This window comes from Leucoraja erinacea, chromosome 2 (genome assembly GCF_028641065.1).
Source record: "Leucoraja erinacea ecotype New England chromosome 2, Leri_hhj_1, whole genome shotgun sequence".
Classification (NCBI taxonomy): Eukaryota; Metazoa; Chordata; class Chondrichthyes; order Rajiformes; family Rajidae; genus Leucoraja; species Leucoraja erinaceus.
In genome coordinates, this window is record NC_073378.1 from 17,466,006 (window position 1) to 17,487,315 (window position 21,310).

A 21,310-nucleotide genomic window follows, 5' to 3' on the forward strand; every position below is an offset into this window, starting at 1 on the left:
GAAGCACTGTTACTCTCCCCACTGAAGCAGCCTGATCTGAATTGAATTGAAATCATTTTATTAGCCAAGTATGTATACGCACAAGGAAATTGCCTTGGTGATTTGCTTGCACGATATACAGTAGACAATTAAAAATAAAACATTATAATTTAAACATGTAAAGAATGAAATAAAATACCAGAGCAAAGGAGGCTTCAGCTTTTTGACTGGTGAGTAGAGCTACTGCTCGTAGGCAAAAGCTGTTTTATGTCTGGCTGTGGCAGCTTTGACAATCCGGAGTCACCTCCCAGAGGGAAGTACTTCAAAGAGTTTGTGGCCTGGGTGAGAGGGGTCAGAGATGATCTTACCCACTCGCTTCCTGGCCCTTGCAGTATATTAAATCCTGACAGTTGTCCTGTGGGGGCGCTGTCCTGTGCACGGCTGCCCAGCCAGCAGCTGTCTGTCTCTTCATCTTTATTTTTTATTTTTAGTTAGTTAAAGTGTTTTTGTTTGGAGGTCTAAACTTTTTTATGTGGGGGGGGGGGGAAAACTACCTTTCAGGGTCCCTACCTCGTCGGAGAGGCAGCTTTTCTCCGGGCTGCAGTTTCGACCCGTCCTCGTGACCTACCAGCGGGCCTGGAGCGGCGTTTCCTATCGGAGACTGCCCAGTACCACGGCTTCGGCGGCGGCACAGCGCTGGAGCGCTATCGCGGAGCGGGCGATGCCTTGCCCGGGTCGCCGCGATGGAACTCCGGTACGCTGGGACCGGCGATAAAAAAACATCGCGGAGCTACGGGTCTGAGGAGCGGCCAGCTGCGGGCGGTGGCGCTGACTTTACATCGGGAGCCTGGGATCGCTCGACGAGATCACCAGTGGTGGAGTTCCGTCCGGCGCGGCCTTGTTGGCTTCGGAAGCCACGGCCTCCAGTACGGAAGCGGCCGTTCCAGGTGTACCAAGCCGCTGTGAGGATTCTCCCGACGCCGGAGCACCATCACCCGGCGAGAACGGCCTGGAACATCGGGCCTCCGTGGAGACAACTGTGGAGGCCTCAATGGGCCCGACTATGGGTGAACTGGGGATGGGGTCTGGACTTTGTGCCTTCCCTCATAATGGGAACCATTGTGGGGGGATGTTTTTATGTTTAAATGTCTTTATTATTGTTATGTCTGTATTCTTTCTTTATGTGCTGCACGGAGAGGACGCTGGCGCTGTTTGTTCGCCGCTTCTCCGTTTGCTATTGTCTGTTACTATTGTAAAGCGACTTTGAGTCTTAGAAAAGCGCTATAAAAATTAAATTTATTATTATTACAGTTTGTCGATAGGGGGAAGGTTGCAGCCGACAACCTTCTCAGCTGATCGAACGATGCGCTGCAGCCTCCGGATGTCGTGCTTGGTGGCTGAGCCAAACCAGACCATGATGAGGAAGGTGAGGACAGACTCTATGATGGCAGTATCAAACTGGACCATCATTGCCTATGGCAGATGGTGTTTTCTCAGCTGCCGCAAGAAGTACATCCGCTGTTGGGCCTTTTTGACTGTGGAGTCAATGGTGGCCTTCCATTTAAGATCCCTGGAGATGATGGTTCCAAGGAACTTAAATTACTCCACAAATGTGACTGTGGTGTTGTTGATGGTGAATGGGGGGAGGGGAGGGGGAGCTTTCCTAAAGTCTACAAACAATTCCACTGTCTTAAGAGCATTGACTTCCAGGTTGTTACGATGGCACCAGGACACCAGCTTCTTTTAGCATTTCTGCTGTTGTTGTAGGAGCATGGAAATGAAAAGATTAATGGCAGAGCAAGCTTAGTTTCATGATGCTCCTCTGCAAGTGTAATTTCAAGAATTGTCCTTGAAGAGACATCCAGATAGGGACATAAATGGATTTTCCTCCTGCGAGCTCTGCTTTGCATGGTTAATTCAGTGCCACTCTTGCCTGTGAATTGGATGGTCATGGGTTCAACATTCACTGAGGTGTCCTGATGGTATAACTAAAGTAGCGTGCTGGAAGCAATCTTTTATAAATAAGATGTTAAAGTGGTCCACTCTGGTCAATCCCACCATTGATGCAGGTGCACTCTGGGTTCAATATTTTTCCATAATGCAAACAGTTTGAAGAGAGGTATAATCCAAGGTACACAATTTCTGGCAGGTATCAAAATATTCAGATGGAGAAAATATTTATTTGTGGCATCATAACACGTAAACAGGCCCTTCGGCCCAACGTGCCCATGCCTATCATGATGTCCCATCTACACTTGGCCCACATGCCTCTGAAGAAAGGTCCCGACCTGAAACGTTGCCTATCCATGTTCTCCAGATATGTTGCCTGGCCACTGAGTTACTCCAGCACTTTTATAATCCCTTCATCACCTTGGAAATATAATATTCATTAATCGTATCAGTATATCTGATTCAAAGGAAGCATTCTTTGGATAGGAATTGCTGTGGAGAACTGATAGTATAGTGCAGTGTAGATTTTAGGTCTTCACCTGGCAAATTTCCGTAACGAAATGTCCAGTTCCATCTGATACTCCATTAGCACATCTCTTTTGTCAGGTGTACTTCTTGAATGGACAAATATACTGTGTTGATTGTTAATGGAGTCTGATATGCTTTCCGGTGTCATTTTCACCTCTTTTTTTACTGCCCTGTCAGTTGAAAACCAAAATCTATACAGAGAATGTTTTTGCGGAGTTTTCCAGCTTACCCACCCAAGGAAGGACAGTGAGAACACTGAAGATAGATTGGATCACGTTATCTGTGGAATTAATATTGTATGCTGTGGTCTTCTTTTATTCTGGAAGTGATCTGCATGAGCAGATGAAATCAATAACTCTGAATTATCTTTGCATTTTTTAATAACATAATATCCCATTACAGGCACTGAACTGGATTTAATCACGGCATTAAGGGGAGTAAAGGTCATTTAAGACTGAGGTGAGAAAAAACTTTTTCACCCAGAGAGTTGTGAATTTATGGAATTTCCTGCCACAGAGGGCAGTGGAGGCCAAATCACTAGATGGATTTAAGAGAGGGTTAGATAGAGCTCTAGGGGCTAGTGGAGTCAAGGTATATGGGGAGAAGGCAGGCACGGGTTATTGATAGGGGACGATCTGCCATGATCACAATGAATGGCGATGCTGGCTCGAAGGGCCGAATGGCCTCCTCCTGCACCGATTTTCTATGTTTCTATGTTTCTATTAAGCAACCAGAAAAAACAAAACAAAATTGAGGAGGACCTTCATTGTTTCTCTAACCCAGTCTATCTACCCTAAGTAGAACCAAACACTCTACCCTAAGTAGCACCACACACTCAATTTTATTTCGGAGTCACGTGAGTGACTACGTGAAGAACCCGCCAGGACGCATGCGTGTCATATCGTCTAACGCATTGCGTACAACTGGCAGGCTTAACGCGATTCTCCTGAAGGTAAGTTTTTAAAACTTTTTCCAGGTTTTATCTGCCTGCAGGAACCTCTACTTAGAGGTCCTGTAAAGCCCGGGACAAAGTCCGGAGGACCCAGTCAAGGGAATACCGGTCACGATCTTGGGCATATCCAAAAATATGTAGTAAGGCCCGACTACAAGGGAACCCCGGCTGCATACAAGGACCTCAAGACCCCGCAGCAGAAGGTTTAAAACTGAATTCGCCTCTCGAGCCGCATGCCGGTGGGAAAAATTCTTTATTCTCAGCCCCTTGGTTATGGGCAGCGGGCGGCGGAGTTCTAGCCGTTTCTGTGCCAGGACTGGTGGCAACTTCACAGCGGGGATACCCACCGACAATGTATATCGCAGCTATTCCTTTCACAGGGACCGCGGGGATATCCCTGCTGCAGGAACCACGGGGATACCCAGCACGGCAGGGGGGGGGGGGGCGTGGGGAAGGCCTGACTACAAGGAAATGCCCGGCTGCATACAAGGACCTCAAGATCCCGCAGCAGAAGGTTTTAAACAGGACATGCAGGTAAATTCTTTATTCTCAGGTTGTTTAAGTTCTATTTCTGTGAGGATGTGTTACAGGAAAGGAACCATGGGCTAAGTCCAAACGGAGACTGACTGCGGAGGACCGCGGGAGTGCGGGCAGTCAGCAGCGGTTGGCTACACCTATACACTAATCGATCATCAGTCTCCGACCTGGCACCTGCACAGTCGGAATAGACACCACAGACTGGCGGGAAGCCCAAGCAAAAAGTCGGACAGGCCCGAAGACTCGGACAAGTCGGGCTGTGAAGACTCACCGCCAGCAGGAGCACTGTGATCGCATATCCCGCATGGAGCGGTTGATGGATCAGAAGCTCCAATGTGACATGCTCCGGTATATGGAGTCTAGTCACTAGGGGATCCTTGGATGCCCATAGCAGCACCTTATTGAGGGCTGCATAATGCATCTCCCTCGACAGAGGGGTGCATTAGGAGTCACTTCTGGGCTGACTCTGAAGACAGGGGTTTGGCTGAAGAAACCACAAGTGTGCTGGGGGTGCAGGAACAACACTACCAGCAGCAGGAGCTCGACGAGGACCATCGGGTTCAGGAAGGCCACATCATCACACAAGACCTCACATCTCCGGCGGCAGCACCCCTACGCACCCACCAGCAAACCACGATGCACTGAAGCTGGTGAAAGCTTGAAGGCTGTACAACCAGGACAAAGGTCTTTTTTAGGCCACAGCCCAGAACGGCCTTCGTTGGAAGGTGCGCCAACCCCGTACTCGAGCTCCTCTACCTCCCAGGAGCAGAAGTGCAAAATCATGCACACATGTTTGAGACAGCTCCTGGGTCGGGTTGCATAAGTCCTCCCAATCGGATATAGGTATGGAGCCACATCAATGATGTCTCCTGTTACGGATACAAGTTGGTAATACTTAAACTGGTTTGAATATTTACACTGGTTTGGGATAACATAAGATTAGTTTATACTGCACAACAGGTATGGTTGTAGTTGCCTTTCAAGGCAGGCTCACAATATGAGATGTGGACTGATCATTGTCAACAGCCTCAACCCGCATGTGCATGATAGACATTTCTGAATAACTTCCATGTGATAATTTCCTCTCACAGGGTTGAAGATAATTGAAATTTAACTGGATGAGGCAATGATACACTCAGGAGTGTTGCAAAATGGGCTAACTTCAGTTTTCAGATCAAACCATAAGCATTAGGAGCGCCCACTGCAGATTGCAGAGATGGCATCAAATAGCTGCAAACCACATAGGAGATGGGAAGTATTGTTTATTCTTCTTTACGGTTAACTCGGCACGGATGACTGACACATTGGAATTCAGTTTTATGGGGTTATAACATCAAGTTAAAATTTCATTTACTGCGCCTGAAGTACCTCCTCATCATTTGGCTGCTGAGAACATAAACCACTCTGTCCGGTCTCACCCTCTGACGTCTAGATTATGAAGGGTATTGTCAACTAAAAACCTCCAAGGCCTAGGGACGCAGAGATATGGGTTGTTAAAATTGTACTACGTCACTTCACCGATGGGCACCAGCAACATCCCTGTCCTTGGTCAAACTCACATACTAGTGGTTATGCCATAGCACTGAGTACAGCGCTATGGGTCCAGTGATTGGTACACTGGATAGAATGATCATAACATGTTATAATAACATGTTTGTTTATGATTAGTCAAGCAGAGTAGACAGGGACACAGACCATTCTAGATGTTGCATATCTCATGGACCGTGGGTTGCGTGTGATCATGCATCTACACCAGTATGTCAAGGTCCCTAAGAGCCTCATAGACTCTGACTAGCAATATTGTTAGTTACATAAAACCTCGTTAGAAGGAATCACTACGAACCTTCTCCAGAGGGTTAAATGGGTCTGGCATATACAGGAGTGTACATTGAAATTGAGCCTCACTTTACCAGGACCGCTATACCTCAGCAGCAGGGTTATGGACCACATCCTATCGGCTGCAGGATGGTCAAACTATTAATCTGTACAAATATTCAGAATAAATCTATTGCCATATCGGGGGTATTCGCCATCTCTATTTTAGGTATGGTTCATACTTCCTCCAGGTTGAGGGAGGTTACGATTCCCACTATTGTTCATTAATAGCATCAACATGTCTATACCTATGTCATGTCTGAATGCAATATTAATGTTCACTCATCATTGGCCCACTGATGCTGTGTATGATGCCTGGACTTGTTTCCATGGCATGGCACAGAGCTTTAAAATCTTCACGTAGTCACTCACGTGACTCCGAAGTAAAATAGTAAGATTAAACGAGAACTTACCAGTTTGAAGTTTGATCTTTATTTTATGAGGAGTAACGTTGATGGATTACGTGCCCTCCGCTCCCACCCTCGATTATAAAGTTCAACTGGTATCCTATTTGTCTAATCTTACTATGTTCAGTTCATTTACTGTTATCTGTGATTTCACACCGCTGCTTTGAAGATTAACACACATGCGTCCTGGCGGGTTCTTCAAGTAATCCCTCAACGTTACTCCTCATAAAATAAAGATCAAACTTCAAACTGGTAAGTTCTCGTTTAATCTTACTATTCTGTTCCATTACAAACTACTTTCCCAAAGCTATTTCAGTAAGTAATTTGCCTGAACAATTCTGGTTAATTGGCAATTTAACTGAAAGATTCTGGTTAATTTTGGGAATCATTTTTAGCTTATTTCAGGATTTTGCTTTGTGTCCCTTCTTTGATCAGATTGTTTTGAAAAGCCAGCACAAATAATGGGGAAATCTTAATAAGAATAGGTCATTGAAATGATGCTGGCTCACTCTTTGAATTTGCGATCCACTAGATCCGAGTCCAACAAGCTGAAAGCATCAGTTATTGGGTGGCATGGTGGGCGGGCACAGTGGCGCAGCGATAGAGTTCGTTGCTTGGTTTATAATCTCTAGAATTTAGGAGATTGAGAGGGGATCTTATAGAAACTTACAAAATTCTTAAGGGGTTGGACAGGCTAGATGCAGGAAGATTGTTCCCAATGTTAGGGAGGTCCAGGACAAGGGGTCACAGCTTAAGGATAAGGGGGAAATCCTTTAAAACCGAGATGAGAATAACTTTTTTCACACAGAGAGTGGTGAATCTCTGGAACTCTCTCCACAGAGGGTCGATTTTGATTTTTTTGGATTTTCTATCATTTACAGAGGGAGTTTATGTTGTGGCCCTTGTGGCTGAGGGGATATTTTGTTTGGGGAAAGAAGGCTTTATTGGATACTGAGTTGGATGATCAGCCATGATCATATTGAATGGCGGTGCAGGCTCGAAGGGCGCGAATGGCCTACTCCTGCACCTAATTTATTTCTATGTTTCTATGTTTGCCTTACAGCGTTTGCTGCGACAGAAACCCGGGTTCGATCCTGACTATGGGTGCTGACTATACGGAGTTTGCACGTTCTCCCCATGACCACGTGGATTTCCTCCGAGATCTTCGGTTTCCTCCCCCACTCTAAAGACATACAGGTATGTAGTCTAATTGGTCTGGTGTATGTATAAATTGTTTCTAGTATGTGTGGGATAGTGTTCATGTGCGGGGATCGCTGGTCGGTGCGGACTCAGTGGGCCCAGGGCCTGTTTCCGCGCTGTATCTATTAAAAAATTCCAAATTTTATGTAATTTCATGAAAAAAGATTTAACAAGCAATTTAAACTCTAATATTGTACCTGGTAAATTATCAGCAGTTGCCTATGACATCAAAGAAAGCTATTCACAAAGAATGGCTGAACTCTGCAAATTGAATTTCTTATTTTCCAATATCACAAGATCTTGAGACACTAAGAGAAGAATTAGGCTTTTTGCCCATCAAGTCTGTTCTGCCATTCCAGCATGGCTAAACTATTTTTCCTTCTCAACCCCATTCTCCTCCCTTTTCCCGATACCCTTTGATGCCCTTCAAATGCCCAATATTGGAGCTTTGTCGATGTGATGTCATCGAAAGATGTCATCAAGTGATGTCATTAAATGGGTGATCATGCTCAGAAGGCAGCAAGCCAGAAAGTTTTAAAAAAACATCGTTCTTTTCACATTGATATTTTAAACTTTACAGATTATGCGAAATAAAAGTTGGAACACACACACTTGAAATTCAGCTGGAAATATAAACAAACATTTTGTAAACTAAAACACTATCATTTCAAATTTTGCATAAATTAGTGAGACCAGAGAAGTTGCTAAGCAGTAAATATAGATGAATGAAAAAGTTCAAATCCACACCATACAATAGAATAGAATATATTAATTTCAAGGTTTTCTTTCTGGCCACATTACTGAACTGGGAAGCCTTATTAAATAATGTACCTTGCAGAGCAGCAGGATATCTTACTGTGTGAATTTCTTAACTTCTGGCCACATTACTGATAAGTTCAAACTGAACTGGGAAACTTTGTAAAACACAATACTCTGTGGCAGAGCACGGTATCACTAGATATCTCTAGAAATCTGCGTTTTACTGCGCCCATGCATATTCTGGTCTTTGATGCTACTGCCACAGTGCAATATAACACTTATTTTCCCCTAGTCCCATCTACCTGAACTCAGACCATAACCCTCCATTCCTTTCCCATCCATATACCTATCCAATTTATTTTAAAATTATAAAATCGAACCTGCCTCCACCACTTCCACTGTAATGCTCATTCCACACAGCTACCACTCTCTGAGTAAAGAAGTTCCCCCTCATGTTACTCCTAAACTTCTGTCCCTTAATTCTCAAGTCATGTTCTCTAGTTTGAATCTTCCCTACTCTCAATGGGAAAAGCTTTTCCACGTCAACTCTGTCTATCCCCCTCATCATGTTAAGTCCCTCCTTAACCTTCTCTGCTCAATGGCGGCTAGTCTTATTACATTTGCAAAATTCACTATATAATGTGGGACTATATAGTGAAACGGCATTTCGTTTGGACCTCAAGGGGTCCAAATGACAATTAAATGTATCTTGTATCTCTCTTGTATCTTGGGACTAAAATACATTACAATGAACACTATATTTCAAAGGTTTGTCTTTCTTTGACAAATTAAGGAATGGTGAGAATACCTTAGGGATGAGAAGCAAGCCCAGGGTGACAGTCACGGTCAGGTGAGTGTGAACAAAGAACAGCATGAGCATCCAGTCACTGTGGAGGCTTGATGCCAATGTAAACCTGCGGAAAAAAAATCCAATCGTAAATTTAAAGACATGCGAGATTTAAAGCTGTTATTTCAATTTAAGGTTGTTTGCGAGATAAACAAAGTAATTGACTGAAATGGAAACTTGCATAGCTTTAATTAAAATCATACTTGACTGCATAGCTAAATGTTGAACGTGCTCTAAAGTTTCAGCTTCCGACCACAGGCAAATGTTAAAAGTCATCACAGGTTTGCTATTTAACAGGTAGACTTTATAAGAGACATTTACATGCAGCAGAGATTTGCATTGTTAGTCAGTTTAGTTTGCCACCCAGTGGAAGGGCTGCAACAAGATGGACCTGGCGGGCGTTGTTGAGAACTAAGAAGGACCCAGCGGGGGGGCGCTGAGAACTAGGAAGTTGTCAGGGGAGGGCCATCGCAAGAAGATCAAGTTGTACGAAGAACCTTTTAAACTTTGTCACTGCCAGAAACCTGGTGACGCTTTATGTACTGCCAGGTTGAAGTCTGCTGTATGATTTTACCAGATTGTATACAAACACAAAGAATGTCTCCGTACCTCGGTGCATGTGACAATAAAGTGTCATTCATTACAGTTCATGAATGTTCTATTGTCTCATTGCTATGTGCCCATCTATTTTGAAATCGAGTTTCTGTGTCTGCCTCACCACTAAAATAGCCCCAACCATGTCCCTTGCGACTGCCACTGTGGGAAGACTAAAACTGTACTACTACCATTTATTCCATGTCTGCACAGTCAACAATCTCTAATGACAAATGTAGATGAACCATTATAACTAGACCCTTGACATCCTCATGTGCAGACCACAATTAGTACAAATTGGCAACAACACTTCCTCCTCGGTAACTATCAACACAGCATCTCATCAAGGCTGCGTACTCAGTTCCCTGCTCTACTTCCTCTACCCATAACCGTGTAGATGTACACTGCTCCAACACCATCTTTAAGAATCACCAACTATTGTTGTTTAACAAATAGCAGGTAATGACAAATCCAAAGGACAGGAGGGAGATTGAAAATCTGAATGGTGCCAGAACAACAATGAGCAGAAGCAAGGAGCTGATTGTTCACTTCAAGAGGGAAAAGTGGTGGATCCACAAACCTGTCTGTAAATTGGTTATTGCATGTTAGCCAATCAGAATGCTTATTAGTAATAACCCCGCCTAGTGCATGCTTTATAGTGTTAAGAACGTGTTTCTTACATTTAGTAGATGGAGCAGCCTGAACGTATAATATACTGCATATCTGACACTGAGGAGTCTACTAAAGATGCTTATACCTTCACCTGTGTATGAGTCAGATAATTACATGGTGTCAGAGGTGGGATTCCCACAAACACGACGATGCTTTCCACGAGAACGATTCCGATAACACTGAAAACAACTCAGCAGTGCTTTCTCTCCTACGCCCCTCCGACAAAATGCTTGACCCAACAGTGACCATAGTGATAAACAACAAGACCTTGATCGCTAAAGTCGATACAGGTGCAAAGGTCAACGTGATGTCGTTAAGGGAGTTTAACAAGATCAGGAGCACAAAGCGAATGAAAAAGGACTCCTCCACACTACATGCTTATGGAAGTGAAGTCCTGCACCCACTTGGAAAAGCTGATTTAAAGTGCACCGTGGATGACCAAACAAGAAACCTGATGTTTTATATCGTTCAACCAACTCTTAAACCCTGCTTGGCATCAGTGCGTGCCACGACCTGGGGCTGGTATATTTTTGACGTGCTGTCCACAAACTCTGTTTAACAGAATAGCCAACACAGCAGCTGCTGTCCCAGTACAAAGACCTGTTCGACGACAAACTTGGCGAGCTGCAAACAACGTACAGGATCGCCTTGGATCCTACAGTTACACCCGTGGTCCGCGCACCACATCGCGTTCCCCATGCCATGTGGGAAAGAATATCCGCAGTCCAACGGACTTGCCGAGCGTGCTGTTCAGAGTGCTCCTACCATGCAAAATCCGACGTCTACCTGGACCGACTCAACCTACGGAACATTTCAAGGAACAGTGTTCTCGGCTCCCCCACCCAGCGGCTAATGTCGCGCCAGACGCGTCCACCACTGCCTGTCTCCCAGCATCAGCTGCAGCCGCGTGTCCGCTCTCCCACCGCGGTACGAAAGCGAGAGCAATTTAAAAGCAACACGCAAAAGCGTTTTTATGACAAGACCAGCGAGTCGCTTAAACCACTGGTACAAGGACAAGTGGTACGCCTACAAACCGACAAGGGACATACCAGACTAGGGCCCATTCACGGCCCCTCAAATGAACCATGTTCCTACCTGGTCGAAGTGGATGGCATCCTCTACAGACGCAACCGTCAACATATCCTTCCAGTGAAGGAACCGTGTCTGGTGCCTGATGGTCCTGTTGCCCCACCATTCGTGTTTGCACCGATGCCTGTTGTAGCTATCCCATCACCTGTTGCAACTAATACCACACATTCCCCGTGTTGGTCCGCCCCTACGTCTCCTGTTGTAACCGGTGCTCCGGGCTCCCCGTGTCGGTCTACCCCCGGGTTCCCCCGTGGAGGGTTCTCCCTACAAGCCCATCGGGTCGCTAGCGGTGTCACCAATCCCAGTCCTCAGTAGATGCAGTAACCTGAGCGTATAATGTACTGCATATCTGACACTGAGGAGTCTATTAAAGATGCTTATACCTTTACCTGGGTACGAGTCAGGCTCAAGTTCTCGGATGTGCATATCTCTGAAAATCTTTTCTGGACCATGCACATTGATAAAATGACAAAGCAAGCTCATGAATGCCTCTGCTTCATTAGAAGGTTGTGGTGATTTGGTAAGTTAATGAACACTCTATTGAACTTGTACGGGTGTACAGTGGAGAACATACTGACTGGTTGTATCATGGCCTGCTGGAGCAACTCAAATGCCCAGGAACATGGAGACTACAGAGATGTAGACATTGCTCAGTTCATCACAGGTACTGACCCTCTCTTCAACAAAGGGATCTGTAAGAAGTGCTGTCTCGAAGTGCGTCAATATCATCAAAGACCCACACTATATTGGCCATGCTCACAACCATCAATAAGAAGATACAGTACCCTGAAAGCCATGGCCACCAGGTTCAAGAACAGCATCTTTCAGCAACCATCAGGTTCTTGAACAATGCACCACACTAATCTCAGCAACTATGATCTTATATCGACTGTATATTTGGTTGTGTTATGGACTTTAATTTTAGTACTATCATGGTTACCCATTATTAGTTATTAATTTATTATATTACTGATTAATTTATGTATTTATCTGTGTTTATGGGCCTGTTAAGCTGCAGCAAGTAAGCATTTCATTGTTCTGTTGCCAGTACACATGACAACTAAACACTCTTGACTTAATTTGACAAGGGAAATGGACAGGAAGCGGTGGAATCCATAATGGACGACCGATCCCCTTAGACAGAATGCTAACTAAATGCTGAAATTAAACACCATCCCCACCTTGCGGGTTGTGCTGAGTTAGGCTGGGTATCCTGTAGAAGTGAATGGCTTGCTTTTGGCTTGCAGCAGAAAGGCAAAGCATGTAGATGAGAAAGAGAAGGAAGCAGACTAGGTCTTTGATAGACTGCTGAGCCACCAGCAGCAGACACAAGAAGGAAAGTCATTGCCAAAGATATATCCTCTATGATGGATAGAGGACAGTTTCTTCACAGCTGTTATTAGGCAACTGAACCATCCTACTGCAACTAGGGAGTAATCCTGAACTACTATCTACCTCATTGGTGACCCTCGGCTATCTTTGATCAGACTTTACTGCCTTTATCTTGCACTAAACCTTATTCCCTTATCACCTATCTCTACACTGTGGGTGGATCGATTGGAACTATGGATTGTCTTTCCACTGACTGCTTAGCACGCAACACAAGCTTTACATTGTACCTTGGTACACATGACAATTAACTAAACTAAACTGGGAGAGAAAAAGTAAACAGGAGTTGGACTACCAAAGTAAAATGGTGTCGGATAATGTGGTCAATTATCAGTAAGGCTGCAGTGAGGATAAGGAAGTGCAGTATGACCACAAGGTCATTATCATTGATCCATATGCTAATTGCCCAGATGGTGGTCATTCAACTCAATACATCTGTTATCTAAATTATTATTCTTGATTTACAACTTTTGACTCTATTTTTGTTAAATCTTCCATCTTCCATGTTAAAAATACTCTTTTTTTAAAAACTTGGATAATCTGCATTTAAAATTATTTGGACTCAAATGACCAGCCATGCTAATGAACTGATATTATGAAGTGAGCAATATGTATCCAATTACATCATTAATTACAGACCCAACTTGATTTCTGATTTGGTTATTAATGCATTATGATAAAATGCATTGGAAAATTAAAGTACTGTGTAGAGTAGGAGTACCACTTAAGCCAAATTTGGATGGTAGTTTGGGACTAACATTACAAATTAAAAGAAAACTATTTCAAAATATGTGAGCACTCCTCAACTAATTCAGTTCCGTTACTGAGTCTGAACCAGTGGGGGCTATTACTGAAGTGAGTGGAATCATGAATAAAATGGCGCAGTTACTCTGAGTTACTCAGTTTAGTTTAGTTATGTTTTCAGTTCAGTTTAGTTTATTGTCACGTATACTGAAGTACAGTGAAAATCTTTTGTTGGGTGCTAACCAGTCAGCAGAAAGACAATACATGATTGCAATCTATCTATCTATAGTGAGACATGATAAGGGAATAATGTTAGGTGCAAGGTAAAGCCAGCAAAGTCCGATCAAGGATAGTCCACGGATCATCAAAGAGGAAGATAGTAATTCAGCACCGCTCTCTGGTTGTGGTTAAGTTGCCTGATAACAGCTGGGAAGAAACTATCCCTGAATCCCCGAAACTCCAGCACTTTATTTCTCGTTTGAGAGCTGTCCTGTGTGATATGACCGTACATTATTCTGCAGTGCCACCTACATGGGTCAGCATTGCAATAAGTCTACAAGGAGTTACAGAATACGGCTATTGATCCCTTCCACTGGATGTGTCAATGTTACCCATGGTGTCATTTAGCATGTGGAATGGCTCTTCCTGACTCAGACTTCCCTGTGGTCAATGGCAGCAAAGTGGGCCAGTGCCTATTGTATGCAATCGTCCTATCATTATTTATAATCTGAATACCAGATTATAGCATTTAGATCGGTTGCCTGTCTTACTGCATTGTGAATGAGAGGAAGCCACACTGTGATAAAACTTCCATATTAGATACCTGCGCTTGGTACAGGTAAAGGGATGATTTGCAGACATTTTGGGACATTTATGGGCCTGTCCCAGTTAGGCGATTTTTCAGGCGACTGTCAAGTCGTAGCCAGTTGCTGAAAACCTGGCAACTGGAACGGCGACTGTCATAGTGGAACACATACACACGTCGCTTCCTTCACCAGCCAGTTATGCAGGTGGGGGACAGGGCAAGCGGGGGGGTAGTAGTGTCTGAGTGAAATCCACATGGTGCAAAACTCTCCTGGACTGCAACCTTAACATGGCGGAGAGGCTTGTGTTGTGTACTCCAGTTGTGTAGGCAAATGTTGTGTACTCCAGTGATCATGAGAGCTATGTCGGATGGGGTTTCATATCCCTGGCAGGTTCAACCAAACCGGACAGGTCTCGGGTGAGGAGGCAGACGCAGCAGTCCCTGGTCCTCCAGGTTGGGGGTTGGACGTGGGGTTGACTACCCCGCCCTGGGAAAAAATGTGAGTTACAGAAACATTGATGAATGAAAACCAAATTACACACTTGGTTGAAGAAGGTGCCCTAGCGATGGGGAACATGACGCTTCCCAGTCAAACCCGCAGGGCGCTGGGCAGCTGACACACCTTCTGATGCCAAATAAACCCATCCTTGTGGGGACATGGAACATACGAACCATGTTCCAGGCTGGCAAGGCTGCCACAATTGCCAACAAAATGGTGCGCTGCAATCTCTTAGTCCTGGGCTTGGCTGAAACAAGATGGACACAGGGGAGATCAAATTGGTCAGCGGGCAGTCCATTATCTACGCCGGACAGGAAGGGCAAAGCATAACAAATTCGAAGGAGAAAATGTTGGATTGGACACACCCTCAGGACACCTGCCACAATCATCACCCAGCAAGCCTTGAAATGGAACCCCCAAGGAAAAAGGAAAAGAGGTCGCCCCAGGAACAGCTGGAGAAGAGGCTAGACAGAAATGTCTGAGAGTGGTCTCAACTAGGGAGATCTCGAAAGAACTGCCAACAACCGAGTGAGGTGGAGGACATTTGTCAATGGCCTATGCTCCCTAGAGGAGCAAAGGGCTTAAGAAGAAGAAGAAAACCAATGTGATACAGACACACACCACGATGAACAGGAAGGTTGGCGCTGTAATTAAGACAGCGAAATCACAGTGGGTCACTTCCTTTAAAAGGGGGGGGGGGGAGAAGGGAGAGAGGGGGAGAAGGGGGGAGGAGGGTGAGACTGGGTGGGAGAAGGAGTGGAGACAACTTTTAAGAAGCTAAAGATACACGGCTGTGAAGCTCGGTGGACATTAACATTACTGGTCGGTTATCCTTGGTTCCGAAAACTACTGTTTACATTTTTTTCCCCCAATAAGCCAATGAAATTCACCGGTCAGCACCAGCGACAACCTACGAGAACCTACGACCTCCTGGTGACCCACTACCACGGCACCCACGGCACGAGAATTCTCGCTACTCTCCATGGCGGCTTCATTCTGGTCGCCGCTAATTTTTCAACATGATGGCGGGAACTATAACGACCATAACCATATAACCATATAACAATTACAGCACGGAAACAGGCCATCTCGCCCTACAAGTCCATGCCGAACAAAGTTTTTTAAGTGGGATAGGCCCATGACCTGCTACTGTACTCGTACCATAAACCCTCCATCCCTTCTAAATCCATATGCCTATCCAATTATTTTTAAATGAGACAATGAACCTGCCTTTAACCACTTCCACTGGGAGATCATTCCACACCGCCACCACTCTCTGCGTAAAGAAGTTCCCCCTCATATTACCCCTAAACGTCTGTCCCGTAATTCTGAAGTCATGTCCTCTTGTTTGAATCTTCCCTATTCTCAAAGGGAAAAGCTTGTCCACATAAACTCTGTCTATCCCTCTCATCATTTTAAAGACCTCTATCAGGTCCCCCTTAACCTTCTGCGCTCCAGAGAATAAAGACCTAACATATTCAACCTATCTCTGTAACTTAGTTGTTGAAACCCAGGCAACATTCTAGTAAATCTCCTCTGTACTCTCTCTATTTTGTTGACATCCTTCCTATAATTTGGCGACCAAAATTGTACACCATACTCCAGATTTGGTCTCACCAATGCCTACTACTCGCGACCATGAAGGCGACTCCCCGGCAACCACCCACGAACATGTGGCGACCGCATAGCCTCCAAGTAGTCGCCTAAGTGGGACAGGCCCATGAGCTTTCTACTGTACTTGTGGCAATAATAAAGCAATACCTATTCTAAATAGATAAAGCAAATCTAATAAAGGAGAAATCAAAAATAAATTTAATAACATTGGATAAAAAATAACAACTTGAGAATGAAGAAAGTAAGGAGTGACAGGTGGGATAAAAGGGAATATATATATGAATAGGGAATCAAAAATATTGATGTGGACTAAGTAATGGAAAATTAGATCATACAGCTATTATAAAATAATTATTTAATGTGATGCACTTTGATGGATTTTAATTTAGCTTGGTTGTTTATGCAGTTAGCAATCTGGGAATGGATTACCTGCATTCCATTGCTCCTGTTCCTGCATCAACAAGACCTGCAGTGGGTAATCTATCACATGCCATTGCCCCCATTAATATGAAAGCTGGGATTCTTTGGTTTAAACAGGACCCTATTGCCAGCTAGAGAAGCAACAATGATCACCAGATCCAAAAGGCCATTTTCAAATGATTTATATTTTGACAGAATGCAGATCCTGAAGAATAATGTGTCTATTTCCCCAATCCAATTCACATAAGCAAGCAATCTCACTCTCGTTCGCTGGACCCATCCTGCTGCCTCACTGCCTGCTCTCTAGTAACCATATAATATAACCATATAACAATTACAGCACGTAAACAGGCCATCTCGACCCTTCTAGTCCGTGCCGAACACATAATCTCCCCTAGTCCCATATACCTGTGCTCAGACCATAACCCTCCATTCCCTTCCCATCCATATAACTATCCAATTTATTTTTAAATGATAAAAACGAACCTGCCTCCACCACTTCCACTGGAAGCTCATTCCACACCGCTACCACTCTCTGAGTAAAAAAGTTCCCCCTCATGTTACCCCTAAACTTCAGTCCCTTAATTCTCAAGTCATGTCCCCTTGTTTGAATCTTCCCTACTCTCAGTGGGAAAAGCTTTTCCACGTCAACTCTGTCTATCCCTCTCATCATTTTAAAAACCTCTATCAAGTCCCCCCTTAACCTTCTGTGCTCCAAAGAATAAAGCCCTAACTTGTTCAACCTTTCTCTGTAACTTAGTTGCTGAAACCCAGGCAACATTCTAGTAAATCTCCTCTGCACTCTCTCTATTTTGTTGACATCCTTCCTATAATTAGGCAACCAAAATTGTACACCATATAATTAGGCGACCAAAATTGTACACCAGGAGTCTGCAATATTGCACTGCCCTGCTTCCCCCTGCTGCCTTAGCTACGTAAACCTGCATTTTAGCTGTTCAGACTCTATCTGTCTCATAAATACCTCTTGTTTCTTTGACTAACATGAAGATCATTAATTCTCTTACTGTTGGATGGCTGTATCACTTCTGCCATTTAATCATCTTCTGTTTTCCACTTAAACACTTGACAGAACACTATTTTTGTTGTCCCTTTTTGATGTGTTTTTGAAGGCGCCTTATCATTCTCAAATGAACTCAGTCATGGTTAAAGGCACAATTTGGTGTGCATCCCACTGCAGCTCTTCCCAAGCAGGCTGACAGATGGCGTTAGCACAGCTGAATAGCAGGGATATGGGATGTAGCAAATTATATTATTTTGATCGTCTGCACTTAATGAGATTAAAAAAAGCCAACAACACTGCAAAAGTATATTGAGCAGATAACGGCAAGGCAATTGCCTGTAAAGTTTGAGATTAAAGCGGTAGATCAGAAATGTAAATGACAATCCTACATTGTCAAATGCTTGTTTTACAAATGGAATATTCTAATAAATGACATACTATGAAGATGATTTCATAGTATTGCGTGCAGTTTTTGGTCTCCAAATCTGAGGAAGGACATTATTGCCATAGAGGGAGTGCAGAGACGGTTCACCAGACTGATTCCTGGGATGTCAGGACTGTCTTATGAAGGAAGACTGGATAGACTTGGTTTATACTCTCTAGAATTTAGGAGATTGAGAGGGGATCTTATAGACTTACAAAATTCTTAAGGGGTTGGACAGGCTAGATGCAGGATGATTGTTCCCGATGTTGGGGAAGTCCAGGACAAGGGGTCACAGCTTAAGGATAAAGGGGAAATCCTTTAAAACCGAGATGAGGAGAACTTTTTTTCACACAGAGAGTGGTGAATCTCTGGAACTCTCTGCCACAGAGGGTAGTTGAGGCCAGTTCATTGGCTATATTTAAGAGGGAGTTAGATGTGGCCCTTGTGGCCAAGGGGATCAGAGGGTATGGAGAGAAGGCAGGTACGGGATACTGAGTTGGATGATCAGCCATGATCATATTAAATGGCGGTGCAGGCTCGAAGGGCCGAATGGCCTACTCCTGCACCTAATTTCTATGTTTCTATGTTTCTATTTGCCGCTGAAGAAGCCTGATTATGATAAACAATTTATATCAAGAATTATAAGGCAAGGAATAGGTTTCAAGTTATATTATTGGCGCATGTACTGAGATACAGTGAATAGCTTTGTTTTGCATGCTATCCAAACAGATGTACCATACTCAAATACAATCCAGTCAATTTTGTACAATAGATAGATCAAAGGGAAAGATATAGAGTACAGAATATAGTTCTCAGCAATGTAGTGCATCAGTTCCATTGACAAATACCAATGTTCACAATGGGGTAGAGGGGAATCGAACTGTACTCTAATGGTAGGATCGTTCAGCATACATAGAAACATAGAAACATAGAAATTAGGTGCAAGAGTAGGCCATTCGGCCCTTTGAGCCTGCACCGCCATTGAATATGATCATGGCTGATCATCCAACTCAGTATCCCGTACCTGCCTTCTCTCCATACCCCCTGATCCCCTTAGCCACAAGGGACACATCTAACTTCCTCTTAAATATAGCCAATGAACTGGTCTCAACTACCTTTTGTGGCAGAGAATTCCACAGATTCACCACTCTCTGTGTAAAAAATGATTTCAGACCTTTCCAGACTCTCTTTGCAAACCCACACCCTGCAAAGAGGTGGCAACCGTCTCCTCTCCATAGCAGCCGTCCCGAGGGCAGCGTGCGCTGGTAGTGAGGATCCGACAGTGCAGGAAGGATCTGACTGGGAGGGCTCCCCTCACCGCCAGCCAAGCCAGATCTTGGTGCTTGTTGGTGAGCTGGCGATGAGGCATTTTGCCAGACAAACTGGGCAGCCTGCTCTGGGATCCACACCACAGGATCCATCGAGTCCTTTCCCTGCAGTGCCTGCAGGATGTTCCGTGCAGACCACTGCCCGATGGACTTGTGGTCAAAGGTGTTGGTCCGGAAGAACCTTTCCACGAACCACAGATGGTGCGGCAATGTCCAGCTTACTGGCACATTGCGTGGCATCTGCGCCAGGCCCATCCTTCGCAACAACAGGGACAGGTAGAACCTCAACAGGTAGTGACACTTGGTGGCCACGTGCTTTGGCTTTACGCTCCGCCTGATGCAGCCACTCACGAAGGAGACCATCAGGGTGAGGGCGACGTTGGGCACGCTTTTACCACCGTTGCCTGCCAACTTGTGCATTGTGGCCCGTCGCACCCGGTCCATCCTCGACCCCCAGATGAACTGCAAAACGGCCCGGGTGATCCCTGTGTCATAGGAGGGGGGACAGGCCACACTTGCGCCAAGTACAGCAGCGCCGAGAGCACCTCACACCTGATGACCAAATTATGGATAGGGAGCATTAAGAATTGAAAGTAAATGATCTACTGGCTCGAGTCAAAGTTGGATTAGAGAATGATGTTGGGTTGTTGTTGGAGGGCAATCACCTCAGATCACACGTGGGAGGAGACTATTTTAAAACTAGTATTGTGTAATTAAAGAAATACTCGTTTAGACATTGTTAGGCGATAGTGATCACAATATGATAGAATCTTACGACAAAAACTAAATATTTAGTTTGAAAACAGGGTCTTGAATCTGAATAAAGCAAACTCCAATAAGGTTCATAAGGTTAATCAGTTCTGGGAGTAGAAATAGGCCATTTGGCCCATCAAGTCTACTCCACCATTCAGTTAAGGCTGATTAATCTTTCCTGCTCAACCCCATTCTCCTGCCTTCTCTCCATAACCCAGTCAACTTTACTAATCAAGAATCCGTCAATCTCCGCCTTTCAAATATCCATTTAAAATTTAAAATGGTCTCGGAACAGGACAGGCCAACGGTCAAAGAAGTCAGAACATGGCCACAGGGAGCTACCACAGCACTACAAGACTGTTTCGAAACCACACAGTGGACCATTTTCAGAGAGGCAGCAACAGATGACAGTGGCATCAACCTCCAAGAATACACAGAATCCGTCATCGGATACATCAATAAATGCATTACCATATAACCATATAACCATATAACAATTACAGCACGGAAACAGGCCATCTCGACCCTTCTAGTCCGTGCCGAACACATAATCTCCCCTAGTCCCATATACCTGCGCTCAGACCATAACCCTCCATTCCCTTCCCATCCATATAACTATCCAATTTATTTTTAAATGATAAAAACGAACCTGCCTCCACCACCTTCACTGGAAGCTCATTCCACACAGCTACCACTCTCTGAGTAAAGAAGTTTCCCCTCATGTTACCCCTAAACTTCAGTCCCTTAATTCTCATGTCATGTCCCCTTGTTTGAATCTTCCCTACTCTCAGTGGGAAAAGCTTTTCCACGTCAACTCTGTCTATCCCTCTCATCATTTTAAAAACCTCTATCAAGTCCCCCCTTAACCTTCTGCGCTCCAAAGAATAAAGCCCTAACTTGTTCAACCTTTCTCTGTAACTTAGT

The 21,310-nt window shown here is 44.5% G+C and overlaps 1 protein-coding gene across 1 annotated transcript in view; it reads right to left on the reverse strand.

Moving 5' to 3' along the window:
* Positions 1-21,310, reverse strand: part of gpr158a (G protein-coupled receptor 158a) — a 672,698-nt gene that overhangs the window by 28,977 nt on the left and 622,411 nt on the right. The window contains exon 9 of the mRNA XM_055652257.1: positions 8,996-9,101. Coding sequence (XP_055508232.1) covers positions 8,996-9,101 — 106 coding nt within the window. The remainder of the gene's footprint in view (positions 1-8,995; positions 9,102-21,310) is intronic.